The sequence below is a fragment of the Myotis myotis genome, unplaced genomic scaffold (assembly GCF_014108235.1).
Source record: "Myotis myotis isolate mMyoMyo1 unplaced genomic scaffold, mMyoMyo1.p scaffold_m19_p_3, whole genome shotgun sequence".
NCBI lineage: Eukaryota > Metazoa > Chordata > Mammalia > Chiroptera > Vespertilionidae > Myotis > Myotis myotis.
This window is the reverse complement of record NW_023416335.1, coordinates 63,248,873-63,265,246: the sequence shown is the minus strand read 5'-3', so window position 1 is coordinate 63,265,246 and position 16,374 is coordinate 63,248,873. Positions and strand designations below refer to the sequence as shown.

Below are 16,374 nucleotides of genomic sequence, written 5' to 3'. Positions count from 1 at the left end.
TCCCTTCTGATAACACTCATTTTACTCATAAATATTTGCCTTACTATTTGTTTTCACAGATTAACTTGGCACCTCTTGGAGGCAGGGTTCATATGCATAATGTTCACCATGGTCACAAGTTCTTAGCATAGAGCCTGGCACAAAATAGACGTGCATCATTGTTGAATGCATATATATCCTATATAAAAAAGGCTAATATGCAAATCAACAGAACAGTGGAATGACCGGTTGCTATGATATGCACTGACCACCGGGGAGCAGATGCTAAACGCAGGAGCTGCACCCTGGTGGTCAGTGAGCTCCCACAGGGGGAGCATTGCTCAGTCAGAAGCTGGGCTTATGGCTGGTGAATGCAGCGGTGGTTGGGGGAGCCTCTCCTGCCTCCACGGCAGTGCTAAGGATGTCTGACTGCCGGCTTAGGCCTACTTCCCAGGGGGAGGGGGACTAAGCCTTCAGTTGGATATCCCCCGAGGGCTCCCAGACTGTGAGAGGGTGCAGGCCAGGCTGAGGGACTCCCCACTCCCCGGATCCCTAGTGCACGAATTTAGTGCACCGGGCCTCTAGTATGAACATAAGAAAAAAGCAGAGGAGAGGACGGTGCTCTGAATTTTCATAATATCTACAGAAAATTGTGCCCATAATTTATCAGTCCTATGAAATAGCATTTGGATCCCAGTTTTCACTGAGCTAAAGAAGAAAACAAGGCATGTTTACATAGTCCTTTCTAAGGCATAATTTAAACAGGTAATTTCAAAAACTCACACCACATATTGTATATCATATGGTTTTGTATTGTATTATATTGTTTTTTAAAGTAGTCATGAAAAATTAATTCCAATTTTTGGTGTGCTACATTTTTTTCATTCTTTTCCTTTTCTTTCTTTTTTTCTTTTTTTTTTTTTTTTTACATTTTGTTGATTCCTTTCCTTTCCCTCAATACCTTTCAAGGAAAGGCAAAACAATTTTAAGATAAAATACTAATGTTTATTTAAGGAAAACACAAGTTAATAAGGTGTGGAAAATACTCTTAAGCAGTAAAAGCACAATGGAAATACATGGGATTACCTTGAAAATGTCCTAGTTACCCTTTAGATACCCTGAGACATGGGGTTCAATAAGCTTTCGCTTCACCAAAAGGAAAACAAACAAAAAAAAAGGCTTTCTGAGGTTTGCTATTAAGTGCTATATTTTTTATTTAAGTTTATGAAATATATTTAATATCCAATTCTTATCAGGCTGAGGATATGGTAAAAATTCTTAAAGGTTTTCTTCAAATAATTTACTTCTGTTTTATTTCTGATTTAATCAGGAAATCTTTTTAAACTCCTTGTATTATAACATTCTTTTAAGCCTCTAACTTACTGGATAAGTGTATTAATAAAGAAACTTAGTTTTATTTAATGCTAAAATGAAACACATTTATAATTCTTATAAAAGTTATTTTTTAAATAATTTCTTTAATCTCAAATGACAACTGTGTAAGATTAAGGAAATTCAAATTCTGGCAAACAGCTTAACTAATTAGACTCCATAGCTCAAATTTTTTAATGTTCTAGTAATTGTATTAATTCACCATATTTAAAAATTCAAGTTAGTCACATGCTTTTGTTCTTGAATAATAGTGATTTTTGTACTAACATTTACTTATTGTTTATTTTTTAGTCCTAGCCATAAGCTGACCAAATTCAACCAATGGTTTTTATTATTTATTTATTTAAATGTTATGTGTACACTCCAAAAAATGCAAGAAGGAAGACTTCCAAGCTCTTTTTAGAAGGCAAGCATTATCCTAGTTCCAAAACCAGATAAAGACATCACAAAGAAAGAAAATTATAATCCAATATCCCTGATGAACATATATGCTAAATTTTTCAACAAAATATTAGCAAATTAGATCCAGCAATATATTTAAAAAATCATACACCATGACCAAGTGGGATTTATTTTGGGGATGCAAGGTTGGCACAATAATCAATAACCAAAAAATGTGATACAACACATACACAAATTGAAAGATTAAAATTACATTTTCATATCAATAGGTTCAGAAAAAGCATTTGATAAAATTCAGCACCCATTTTTGATAAACACTCTCAGAAAAGTGGGAATAGAGGAATCATTTCTCAGCAAACATCATGCTCAATGAGCAAAAACTGAGAGCAATTCCCTTAGGATCAGGAACGAGACAGAGGTCCGCTTTCACAACTCTTATTCAACATAGCACTGGAAGTCCTAAGCACCGTGATCAGACAAGAGGAAGAAAAAAAAGGCATCCAAATTGGAAAGGAGGAAGTAAAGTTGTCACCATTCACAGATGACATGATATTGTATATAGAAAACACTAAAGACTCCACTAAACAACTACTAGATCTAATAAATGAATTCAGGATACAAAATTAATACCCAGAAATTGGGGGTATTTTTATACCAGTAATTAAATATCAGAAGGAGAAACTAAGAAAACAATCCCATTTACTTTGCAACAGCAACAAAAAATAAGGTACCTAGGAATCAAGTTAAAAAGTGGTAAAAGATCTATAGTAGGAAAACTATAGGACATTAAAGAAAGTAGATGATGATACAAGCAAGTGAAAGCACATATGTTCATGGTTTGGAAGAATTAATATCATTAAAATGCCCATACTACCCCAAGCAATCTATAGATTCAACAAAATACCAATAACAGCTTGGCTGGCATGGCTCAGTGGTTGAGCATCAACCTATGAACTAGGAGGTCATGGTTTGATTCCTGGTGAGGGCACATGTCCAGGTCGCAGACTTGATCCCCAGAGGTGAGTGTGCAGGAGGCAACTGATCAATGATTCTCTCTCATCACTGATGTTTCTATCTTTCTCTCCCTCTCCCTTCCTCTCTGAAATCAATAAAAATATATTTAAAATATATGTAAAAAACAATAACATATTTCATAGATATAAGACAAATATTTCAAAAATGTATATGGAACAACAATAACAAAAAAAAAAACCCTAATAGCCTCAGCAATCTTGAGAAAGATGAAAAAAAGTTGGAGGTATCACAATACTGGATATCAAACTATCCTACATGGCCATTGTAATCAAAACAGCGGTACTGGCATAAGAACAGGCAAATAGATAAATGGAATAGAAAAGAGTCCAGAAATAAACCCACACCTCTATGGTCAATTAATATTTGACAAAGGAGGCAAGAACATACAATGTAGTAGTAAAGATAGTCTCTTCAATAAATAGTGTTGAGAAAACTGGACAGGTACATGAAAAAAAAAGAAAAGAAATTAGACCACCAAATTGCACCACACACAAGAATGAACTCAACATAGATGATAGACTTAAATGTAAGTTGTGAAGCCATAAAAACCCTAGAAGAAAACATAGGCAATACAATCTCAGACATCTCTCATAGCAGTATTTTTGCTGATATATCTCCTAGGGCAAAGGAAACAAAGGGAAAAATAAACACAAAGGACTACTAAAAAGCTTCTGCACTGCAAAAGAAATCATCAACAAAATGAAAGGGGAACCCAAAGTGTATTTGTCAGTGATACTTTAAAAAGGGGGTTAATTTCCAAAATATATAAAAACTTTTACAAGTCAACACCAGGAAAACAAACGATGCAATAAAATAATGAGCAAAGGACTTGCATAAACAGTTCTCTAAATAAGATGTACAGATGGGCAATAGACATATGAAAAAATGCTATGCCACTTATCATCAGAGAGATGCAAATTAGAACTACAATGAAGGAACATCTCACACCTGCCAGAATGGCTATCAGCAATAAATGAAGAAACAAGTGCCAATGAGGATGCAGAGAAAAGGGAACCCGGTGCAGTCTTGGTGGGAATGCAGACTGATACAGCCACTGTGGAAAACAGTAAGAAGTTTCCTCAAAATTTTTTTAAAAAATGGAACTGTCTTTTGACCCAGGAGTCCCACATCTGGGAAAATATACTAAGGATCCTAAAAAAGCAATCAGAAAGAATGTATGCACACCCGTATGTTCATAGCAGCATTATTTACAATAGTGCAGATCTAGAAACAGCCCTAGGGCCTGTGAGTAGATGAGTGGATAAAAACAAAACAAAACAGTGGTACATTGTGGTACATTGACACAGTGGAATACTACTGGACTGCAAAAAAACAAACAAACAAAAAAAAAAACCTACAAAAAACACACACAAGGAACTCTTACCCTTTATGACAGCATGGATGGACCTGAAAATCATTATGCTAAGCAAAATGAGCCAATCAGAAAAAGACTACCATGTAATCTAACTTATATGAGGAATCTAATGAACAAAATAAACTTACAAATAAAACAGAACTAGAGGAATGGATACATGGAACAGTCTGACAGAGGTCAGAGGGGAGGGGAAAGGGGAACTGGGAAAAGAAGATGAAGAGAGTAGCCAAAGAACATATATACATAGCCCATGGACACAGACAACAGAATAATGCAGGCTGGGGCCTGAATGGAAGTGGGCAAAGGGGTGACATCTTAGGGGTCATATGTAATCGTATCTACACTAATAAAAGAGAACCATGCAAATTGGTGTCACTCCACTAGGCCCACCAGCCAATCAGGATGAGTATGAAAATTAACCCAACAAAGATGGCAGATCAATTTGCATTCACAGGCATGGAGCAAAGATTGAAGGCTCCGGCCCCAGAGAAGACTGAAGCCAAGTCTCACTGTGGCCAGAGTGGAGAAGCCTAGCCTCAAGGCTTGGCTTCTCCGCTGTGGCCGGACCAAAGGCCTAGGTCCTGGGTACCAGAGGAAAACCAGTGCCAGCAGCCAGGGGAAGGAAGGATTATTGCATGAATCTTCGTGCAACGGGCCTCTAGTTAACAATAAAGAAAGAAAAAATGTTATGTGCTCACAATACAATAATATACAGATAATGGATTATTGAATTGTACACCTGAATCTATATAATTTTATTAACCAACGTCATGCCAATAAATTCAACAAAAGTAAATTATAACAACAGTTAATAAAGATGTTATGTGCAGCTTTACAAATGGAATACATTTTGTCTGGGCGTTCTTTCTGCAGAATACAGTATTCTTTAAAAACAAGTGTCACTCTCTACTTCACAAAGTACATGATTGGCCCCTGTGCTGTACACCTGAAATTAATGCAGAATAGTATTGAACATGAGCTATGGTTAAAAACAGTGCCATTCCTCTGTCCTTAAAATTCAATAAACATGTATAAAACTATTGCCCATTTATGAACTCAAGAGATTTGAATGAATGTATTTATTGAAAGTCACTGGAAATCAGGGTATTTACTTTTATAAGTTAAATGAATTTATAATGTTACAATAAACTTTGCATACATCTACTCTAAGAGATGGCTAATTATGTCATGTGGCACATTATTTGCTGTTTATCACTCTCATAAGTACAACGTAGATATAGGTAAATATTTGTTTTCTTAAGTTGAAAAAATTTATTTGGCATTTTAGTATAATTTCTAATAACTTTTCAGTCAGATTTATACCTGATGTTTTCCTGTTTTAGCACTTTAAAATGAGGATTTTCAACAATTATACCTTTCCTTCAAAACTTCTGACATGTTCTTTTATTTTTTTTTAGTTTTATTGCTTAAAGTATTACAAAGGGTATTACATATGTCTCCTTTTTTCCCCCACTCTTGACAATCCCCTGGCCTCCCTTACCCCCAGTGTCTTATGTCCATTGGTTATGCTTATATGCATGCATATAAGTCCTTAGTTGATCTCTTACCCCCCCTTCTGCCCCCCTACTGACATGTTCTTTTAAAGTAATGGTGCTTATTAGGGAGAGAGAAATGGAGGACATAGGATGACAGGGAGGAAGAGAGAGAAAAAGGAAGTGAGATTAATGCCATTTTCTTAGTTCTTTTTTTTTTTTTTTTAAATTTTGAAGTATATTTACATTGTATGTAACTGACAAAATTATTTTTTTCTTTAACATATTGGACACTGTAACTGCTGTGGTCTTGACAAACCAGTAAAAATGTAAACCCAAACTAAAAGTATCATAAAATAAACTCCTTAAACAGAAAGTTCATGAGACCTTGTAACGGTGATACCATCTGGTTGTTTCCTTCTTTTTTCCTTCTCTTTCTTTTTCTTGATGTTTCATCTTTTGTCCTTTCTTTCTTTTCTCCTTTTATTCCTTTTCTGTCCTCTCTTTCTCTTAACTTTTCTGTTGGCAGAATCGTTAGTACTTGAATCTGTCTCGCTCTCAGAAGACGAAGAAGAAGAGGGAAATACACCGTCATCTGAAGAGAAAGATGTTGATCTACGTTGGGGTTGGTGGTGTTTCTGGCTTTGCTCTTTTGTCCCCGTTTGTTTGTGTTTGCCTTCATTTCTGCTGGCCCTGGCATCTTCAGGACTTGTGCGTGGGAACTTCTTATTCATGTCTACAAAACCTGCCTGCCATGGTGTAAACTGCAGGGAAACGACCTTCCTGGGCCGGCTCCAGCCCGGCCCGAGGGTGCTGAAGAACCAGGGCAGCGAGCACCCGCCGCCTCTGCGGAGCCCGACGCCGGACCACGAGGTAATGAGCATTTTCTTAGTTCTTACAGCAACATATTATTTACACTTTAAAAGTGATGGTTATGCTTATTATATGTTATTATTTTAATGTTCATTTAATATGATAATTATTGGAAATCAATATCCCAGTTAATGATACTTAGGCTTTTGAAAAAATTAAACTAGTTAAAAGCATTTAATATCTACAAGATCTGTCCATTAAGACTAAAATGGGAATGCATCATTCTCTATTGATGATATTAAATTATTTTTTAATTAAATACATTATTATTACTTTTTAATATATTTTATTGATTTCAGAGAGGAAGGGAGAGGGAGACAGAGATAGAAGCATCAATGATGAGAGAGAATCATTGATTGGATGTCTCCTGCATGCCCCCTATTAGGGATCAAGCCCGCAGCCCCAGCATATACCCTTGACTGAAATTGAACATGGGACCCTTCAGTCAGCAGGCCAACGCTCTACCCACTGAGTCAAACCAGCTTGGGCTAATCACATAAATTATTAGCTACTATTTATAATCTTACTTCACAGATGTTGAAGTAAGTTTTCTTGTTTCTTTCTGATTCTTTCAAAGCAAAGCTCCTTTAGTAGAAGTTGATTATGGGATCACACTCTGTTGAGAGCATCTACATGAATAAAAGACAAACATGCAAATTGACTGCACCTTCGCTATGCCTTAAGCCATGCCCACCAGCCAATCGGAGTGACTATATGCAAATTAACAAAACCAAGATGGTGGCCAGCAGCCATGCAGCTGGAGCAAGCAGGAGGCTTGATTGCCCCAATGATGGAGGAAGCCAAGCTTCTCGCCTGCCACGGCCTGCTCTGAGCTCCACTCAAAGCAACAAAGTTTCAATTATAGATGCTAAATAAACCCCAGATACCTGCTTTCAGCCGGCCATGGCCATGGAGCTGGAGCAAGCAGGAGGCTTTCCTCCCGCCTGCCTCGGGTGGCTCTGAGATCCACTCAAAGCAACAAAGTTTCAATTATAGAAGGTAAATAAACCTCAGAATTTAAAATAAAAAGAAAAAAAGGAGAGGCTGGGAGCTTCCATCACCTGGGGCTTGGCCAGCCTGAAAACAGCCCTCAGCCCCTCACCCAGACTGGCCAGGCACCCCAGTGGGGACCCCCCATCCTAAAGGAGGTGTGGCCAGCCAGAAAACAGGCATCAGCCCCTCGCCAGGCTAGCCAACCCTCCATGGGGTGAGGGTCCCCATTGGGGGGGGCTTGACCAGTCTGCAAACAGCCATCAGCCCCTTACCCAGGCTGGCCAGGTACCTCAGTGGGGACCCCCGACCCTGAGGGGGGTGTGACCAGCCTGCAAACACCCATCAGCCCCTTACCCATGCTAGCCAGGCATCCAAGTGAGACCCCCACCCTGATCCAGGACATCATTCATGGGAAACCAGCCAGCCCTCACCTGTGTACCAGGCCTCTATCCTATATAGTAAAAGGGTAATATGCAAACTGACCCTAACGGCAGAATGACTGGGAATGACTGGTCACTATGACACACACTGACCACCAGGGAGCAGACACTCAATGCAGGAGCTGCCCTCTGGTTGTCAGTGCGCTCCCACAGGGGGAACTCTGCTCAGCCACAAGCCAGGCTGATGGCTAGCAGTACAGTGGTGGTGGTGGGAGCCTCTCCCGCCTCCTCAGCAGTGCTAAGGATGTCTGACTACAGCTTAGGTCTGCTCCCCGCTGGCAAGTAGACATCTCCTGAAGGCTGCTGGGCTGCCAGAGGGATGTCTGACTGCCAGCTTGGGCCCGATCTCCCAGGGAGTGGGCCTAAGCCAGCAGGTGGACATCCTCCGAGGGGTCCCAGACTGCAAGAGTGCATAGGTCTGGCTGAGGGACCCCCCCGAGTGCACAAATTTTTGTACATCGGGCCTCTAGTTAAATATATTATGGATAAGTATATCACTTATTAGTCACAAACATATGACACGCATTATTTGTCTTCTGTACTTGTTCAAGAAAATTAACATCCATATAAGAAAGGCTAAAGAGGAAATATATTTATAAAGAGTCATTTAAACTAGGAAATACAAGAACAAAACCTTCAAGTACCTGTGTTCAATTTATAAACAAATCATCCACTTTCTTTTGAAGGCCAAAACTGGTAAAACTAATAATTTTGTAAGTTATAACTGTCACATTTTTATAGTTGTTTGTAATATTTTTTTTTTATTTGACTGGCTTCTGTGTGAAATTCAGAACTTCTCATAAGCACAAACTTTCTACATAATATTGATTTTAGCAAGCAAGTACCTGGCAACATTACATTTTCTTTACTTAGAATGGAAATACAGTTCTAAATATTTCCAAAACCTATTTGGCCCGTGCTTTCTAAGTGCTTTAAATCCCCTTTTTTGTTTCATATGAAATTTGAACATATTCATCAGAGTTAAAGGACTTAAAGATGAATAAGAAGCAGAAGCAGCAGCTACAAACTAAAAATAAGAGGTGTTTTCTAATTATTCACTTAATTTTAAATCTTAATGGATAAACAAAGTTTATGAGAAGTTTGTTGACATTATATAGATTGCAATGTTAAAATTGTGTCATGTTATGACATAGGGTATCCTACATAATAAAGAGGTATTATGCAAATTGACCATCACACACTCACACAAGATGGCCGCCCCATGTGGTCAAAGATGGCTGCCACAAGATGGCCAGCAGGGGAGGGCAGCTGGTGGTGACTGGGCAAGAAGGGGTGGGCAGTTGGGGGTAATTGGGCTGGCAGTGGAGCAGTTAGGCATCAATCAGGCCCGCAGGGGACTGGTTAGGGGGTGATCAGGCAGGCAAGCGGTTGGGAGCCAGCAGTCCACAGATTGTGGGTCTCAGATTGTAGAGGGTGCAGGCTGGGCTAGGGACAACCCCCAAGTAGCATGAATTTCATGTACCAGGCCTCTAATGTATTACATATAGATCTAGATTTATATACCTTTGTTGTTATCCATTCCTCCTACAGCATACAGAGTTCCAACTGTGGATTTTCTAGGTTTAGTTCTTGGACTTTGCATTAAAGTTCTTCTTTCTGGCAATAGATGATATTTCATTGCTTCCAGAATCAACTTTTGACATTCCAGATCATTCTTAAATAATGCGTGGTTTTCTAGGTCAGCCAATATCTGTAAAAAACACACAAATACTGTTAATGCTTTATGGAAATGTGCATATGACATCAGTAGTTAAAATTAGAAGCTTAATGTCTATGATATTACCCCTTTATTGAGAGGTATACAGAATGTAATAAGAATTAATTATATTGACAAATAAATATAATTAAAATGCATGCCTTCTAAGAGAAACAGAATGGATATTATTTTCCATTCAATATTTTTTATTATCGCTTTAGGACAGAGTATAAAGAACCTTCCAGTGATCTCTTTTCTATTTTTTTTCTCTTACAAAAGCTGTTTATAAATCAAATATTCTTCCTGTGTTGGCCATAAATATGTCTGATGAAAGAAATTAAAAAGTAACTTTCAGCAAATTAGTTCATAACAATCCTATCATAAATACTGGGTGGGGCAAAAATAGGTTTACAGTTGTTCATATGGAAAATAAGAAAATCATTAATAAATAATAATACAAAAATAAACTGTTTCACATAAACCTACTTTTGCCCCATCCTGTATTTACATATTTCCTTTAAGATGTTCCAGGTACAATTTAAATGCATTGCAGATTAGAAAACAACAACTCAATAAAAATGGGAAAAAAAGGCAAAAAATAGTTTCCAATAGTGAAACTAAGAATTTATTTTGAAAACTCCAGCACCTTAGTAAACAGTAGAGGAAGAGCAGCAGTTTTAAGTTACATTATGTCTCTCTTGGCTGCTCCAGGTTTTCATCCCCACAAATTTTTCTGTGTATATTTCCTGGAACATATCTATAGTATGCTTTTTTTCTTCCTCTATTTCTCTTTAGATTCTCTTTTTCCTTAATTCTTTAAGTAGCACATTATATTTCTTAATGAATCAATATATCATTTTGAATGAGAGTTAAATCTGTTATATAGATTTATAAAATTAATAAGTAATTACTAAAGAATTTAACATTAGCTCACTGACCTTTTCTGCTACATTGGTAAGAAGTTGTACTTCATCTGAACACTAATGTTTATTGAGTGAGTGAGTTAATTTATGAAGGCAGCATAAAATTAAATAATTACTTTTAATGCTATAAATTTAACCTTAATTAAGTAAATTTATTTAGTCATTTTGATACATAAATTATTGTTGGAGGTGCCAGAAAGCATATAAAAGACATATAAGATGTCGTAAAGAAAACCAGAATAAATCTGAGGTTGAGTCCTATCTAATAAAGACAGAATATGCAAATTGATGTCACTCCACGACAAAATGGCTGCAGCCGGGCCAGGATGCTGGAGTCATCACAGTCACAACGATGCCAGCATTCTTCCCTGCCCTGCCTGGGCCACTTTGCGCCTGTGCACACTGCCCACTGCCCCACCTTAGCCGCTCAGCACCTGTGCGTGCTGCCCTCTGGCCCAGAGCAGCTGGGTCAGGGTGGGACGCCTGGCTGCTTGGAATGCTGCCTCTTAAAAGCTATGAAAGTAGTTTAACTTTCCTGAGACCACAGTATGAGGAAGCCCAAATTAGCCACAGGGAAATAGGTCCTGTTGAGGATGCTGTTCAGGTTCTAGCCTCATTTATAGGAAATTTAAACTGGAGTATCTAGATGTCACGTGGAGGGAGGGATGGGCTTCTGGGGGTGATGTGAGCTCAGCATCCTGTGCCTTGGCCATGTGGAGGGAGGGAGGGGCCTCTGGCCAGAGGCCAGGGCGCTGAATGCTGGTGTCATTGCAATCCAGGCTGAGGGATCCCCCATCCCCCCTCCCATGCACAAATTTCATGCACCATGCCTCTAGTCTATATATATATATATATATAAAGAGGTAATATGCAAATTGTCATTACTCCGTAATTGTAATGACTGTTCAACAGGCCGTGCGCACAGCAGGAGCTGGTGGGTGGGGACTTGTGCCGCTGGGACATGAGGCCGCCTCCCAGCCTGACGCCTGGCCGGGGATATGAGGCTGCCTCCCAGCCCAACGCCTGGCCGGGGACATGAGGCTGCCTCCCAGCCCGACGCCTGGCCGGGGACATGAGGCTGCCTCCCAGCCCGACGCCTGGCCGGGGATATGAGGCTGCCTCCCAGCCCGACGCCTGGCCGGGGACATGAAGCTGCCTCCCAGCCCGACGCCTGGCCGGGGACATGAGGCTGCCTCCCAGCCCGACGCCTGGCCGGGGACATGAGGCTGCCTCCCAGCCCAACGCCTGGCCGGGGATATGAGGCTGCCTCCCAGCCCGACGCCTGGCCGGGGACGTGAAGCTGCCTCCCAGCCCGACGCCTGGCCGGGGATGTGAGGCTGCCTCCCAGCCCGACGCCTGGCCGGGGACGTGAGGCCGCCTCCCAGCCCGACGCCTGGCCGGGGATGTGAGGCTGCCTCATGGGCTCCTCATGTGAAAGGTGAGCTCGGATCCTCATGCTTATTCAGTGTAGTGGAGCGTGGGAATTGGTTTATAGGATCCAGTCCCACTTGGGGAAATGTTACTACAGTCTGGGAGTAGATGCAAAATGGAGATCATATTTATTTGCTCACAGGCTTGCTGTAGAACAGACAGAGTCACCATCCTCACAGAATTCAAGATGCCCCAAGTGCAAACTTAGAATGAAAAGTCAGCAACACCCCGCATGGCCAAGAACTATAAACTGCCCTTTGAAAGGAGTGTATGCAACAGAACTGTGAGTCCCAGGAGGGTGAAGAGGAAAGCTATTCTTGTGGTTAATTTAAGAGTTTAAGGTGCAAAACTGGCATCAGAAAGTAGTGGCATAACCCCGAGGCCATGCAGTCATGTGGCAACACTGAGACCGTGGGACCCTTGGGATGAGTGGTTTCTGACACTGTGGGAACCCTCTCCCCCCAACCCAGCCTCTGTGTGCCTGTTAAAAACGACCACGTGTGCCGGGATGAGGGCTCCGGGCCTGCGGTGGTGGGGTTAGGGGACAGAGGACCTCCTCCCAGAAAGTCTCCCCCAGCCTACGCAGCATCAGGCTGTGTGGCACGCCCTGCTGATAGCATTACCAGGTGATGTTACCTAGAGGGGACGCTCAGGCGGTTTCCCTGAAGAGGGTCATGCGCCCAGCTCAGAGGCAAGGAGGTACAGGCTTGGGGGCCACGTGACCTCTCACAGCCTTTGCAGTGCAGCCGAAGCTGAAGCTGCAAGTCTGACTGTCTGTCACGGGGCCTGGACAGTGCAGTGACCCCAGCACTGGCGTCAAGTGCTAAGTGCCTGAATCCGGGGAGCTTCCCAGAACCATGGGCCTTCCCAGAAAAACCACTCCCCTCCTGCATCCTTCACCAAACCCAGGTCTGACCCTCATGCTCCCCACCAGACCCCAGGGACCCAACCTCACAAATGGTGACCTTGGACTGCATGCCCTCACCCTGACATCTCAGTCTCAGAACCTAAAAGCTCCCTTAACCCCCTCACCTCTGATCTAACCTTTAACAGGAGCCATTGCCAACCACATCTGCTCCAGCACCACTCTACCCACTCTAGCCCTCCACCTTCCTCCATGGAAGATGCTATTGCTTCCCGTGAACTCAAACAAAATAGGATTACTCAAAGAAGAGTATGTCTGAGCAAAGACCTTGAACTAAAGAAGAAATAAAGTAAATAATATACATGAGAAAAGTTAAGTAATCAAGTAATTGCAAAGGAAAGATACCTGGAACTTTTAAAAAATCACAATATTCAGTACTGGAGAGGATGTGATGAAATAGACACCTGATAGCACTGGTCTGGAATATAAGGGACAGCATTTCTGGAGACAGCTTGACAGGATGTAGCAAATATTCAGGCTCCTGGGCTGGGTGATTACATTTCCAGGAATTTATCACACATAATAATCAAAAAGTTGGGCCAGATATTATCATCATAATAAAAGGCTAATATGCAAATAGTCATCACACCATGACACTGTAGGACCAAACAGCAGGAGGCTGGGTGCGAGACAGGCAGGAGAGGCAGGGAAGATGCGGGGATTTGCAGCCAGCCTGGGACATGAGGCTGCCTCCCCACCTAGCGCCGAGCCAGGGGACGTGAATAGCAATATTAAAATATTTCCTCTAATTAATTCTCTTTTAATGTGCACAAATTTTGTGCACTGGGCCACAAGTAGGAGTATAATGTATTAGAGTTACCAGATGCTTTGGAATATGGAAGGGAAGATGTTTAATTAACTCCTGGATATGTTTCTCTTCTTGTATATTAAACCTGAGTTTCCTTCCTACCAAATTTCATTCTGAAGACTAAGAAAAAAAAAAAACAGAAAAGGGTGAAGGGATTAAGTAAAACAACAACAACAACACACACAAAAACAAACAAATAAAAGCAACAACAAAAGAAAAACTTACAGAGAAATGACCAGAACTACTGGTCAACCAGTTGCTATGACATGCACTGACCACCAGGGGGCAGACTCTCAATGCAGGAGCTGTCGCCTGGTGGTCAGTGTGCTTCCACAGTGGGAGCAGGCGCTCAGAGGGTGAGTCCACAGCCACTCAACTGACTGGGAATGAGCGGTGCTCCCACAATGGGCTGATCCCTACAGGCCATGCCCCGCACCAGTGCACGAATCCATGCACCAGGCCTCTAGTACAAAATACAGATGATGTTTAAAGAACTGCACACTTGAAGCCTGCATAATTTTATTAATCAATGTAACCCCAATACATGCAATAAAAATAAAAAATTCTAAAAAAAAAAAAAAAAAAAAAGACAGTATGGAATAGGATAAGGGATCAGGATAAGGGTTCTCCAGTGGACATTTTTTAAATGAGCACTATATTATTTTTTAGTAACATTGTTATTTTTAATTGCCAAAGAAAATATCTATTTCTAACAAGGACCTGGTTGTCTATAAAAACTTTAAAAATAAACCCGAGGGAAGAATAAAGAGAGGGAGAGAGAAAAGGGAGAGAGACATTTTGATGTAGAAATAAATTTTCCATATATCTAAACCTTTTTCTTTCCTTAAAAATAAAAATACTTAGCCTTTACCATAATAAATTTATATATGTCTGAAAATGGCTTCCATCAATTATTTTTATTTTCTATTTTACACCCTTTATGATAAAAAATTCGAAAGATATGTACTTCTTTACTCTGTTTTTCCTTAGAAAAGTGTAACTCAGAATAAAAAAAAAATTATCTGGGAGTTTGAGTAATGGTATAGGTTTTAAATAAGTTGTAAATATCTTTAAATATAGAGGCTCATTTACATTATTAATATTTCATAGACTATTCTTGATATTTAGATAACTCTTTAACTAAATAGAATTGATTAATTTTAGTTTAAAATGACCTGTATGCTACTTGATTTTATTGCCACACAAGAATAACTTTAGCACAATATTTAATAGGTATAAAATAGATTTAATTTTTAATATATTAAACTTTAGAAAAATTTTATATTGGTTATATGGATCTCTGCAGGGAATAATTAATTTAGAAAATGGCTTGGGGGAACCAAAATACAAAATCATTAAAAAGAAATATCAATAAATTATATCTTCTGTAATGGTTTGATCTTGTGACTTTTTGTAGTGCTACAGAAAAAAAATACTTACTGTGTTGGCTTACATTATAAGCTTTTTGTCCTTGGACAACTTTAAGACAATAGACTAATATTATATTGATTAATTAATAAAAATTCTTAGTTTTTTTTGATTTACAATTAAGAAAAGTTACTAAGATGTTAATTTATATGATATAATTTGTCAAAATAAAATAAAATGTGTTTTCTTGGTCAAAAATTAGAGAGGATTTGTCTTCCTGTTTCTAGTTTTCCTGTGGCAGAAAACAAATGTCATTCAGGCTAAATTATACTATTAATACAAAAGACGAAAGAGAAATAAAAACATGTATACAAGGTAAAAAAAATATTGATTTATTTGTTTCTTAAGAAAAAGTTATAGCTTAAAAATTATATAACATGATATATACTTGATAAAAACTAAAGTAAAAACCTTAACTTTATCATATATTTGAATAGTTTAATATTTATATATTTCTAAGCACATACATGCAAAGGTATATAAGGGTTACTTAAAAATTTTTATAATTAATGAATAATTACAAAATAAAATATAAAGAATCCTGTAAAAATAATCAAAGGATGGTCAACAATAAGTCCCTAGGTTTGTAATACAGACAATTAATAATTTTTAAAAATTACTTGCTGTGCCCTAACTGGTTTGGCTCAGTGGATAGAGCATCGGCCTGCGGACTGAAAAGTCCCAGGTTTGATCCCGGTCAAGGGCATGTCCTGTTGTTGAGGCACATCCCCAGTAGGGGGTGTGCAGGAGGCAGCTGATCGATGTTTCTCTCTCACTGATGTTTCTGACTCTCTGTCCCTCTCCCTTCCTCTCTGTAAAAAAATCAATAAAATATATTGGAAAAAAATTAATTGCTCTATGTCTATAGAATGCATAGTGAAAATATATTATGAATTACTTATTACAAACTATGGCATGGGAGATATACAAAATAAAATTAAAGTTTGTATTATTTTTATAAAATAACCAAGGTATTCTATACTTAAGTAATATTTTTCACTTTATTAACAAACCATTGTATTAAATGTATTAACTTTTGTATACTTTTAATAATTTGACAAAGTTCTATATTTTAAAAGAAACTGAATTCTTTGTTATTGTTTGTTTTCATGTTATTATTTGTAAGTATGTCTTGCTTATAATATTATGGCTAGTGTCTA

The 16,374-nt window shown here is 39.2% G+C and overlaps 1 protein-coding gene across 1 annotated transcript in view; it reads right to left on the bottom strand.

Annotated features, from left to right (window-relative positions):
* KLHL1 (kelch like family member 1) overlaps positions 1-16,374 on the bottom strand; it is a 379,658-nt gene that overhangs the window by 83,896 nt on the left and 279,388 nt on the right. Inside the window, exon 6 of the mRNA XM_036301681.1 lies at positions 9,507-9,693. Within this exon, the coding sequence (XP_036157574.1) occupies positions 9,507-9,693 (187 nt within the window). The remainder of the gene's footprint in view (positions 1-9,506; positions 9,694-16,374) is intronic.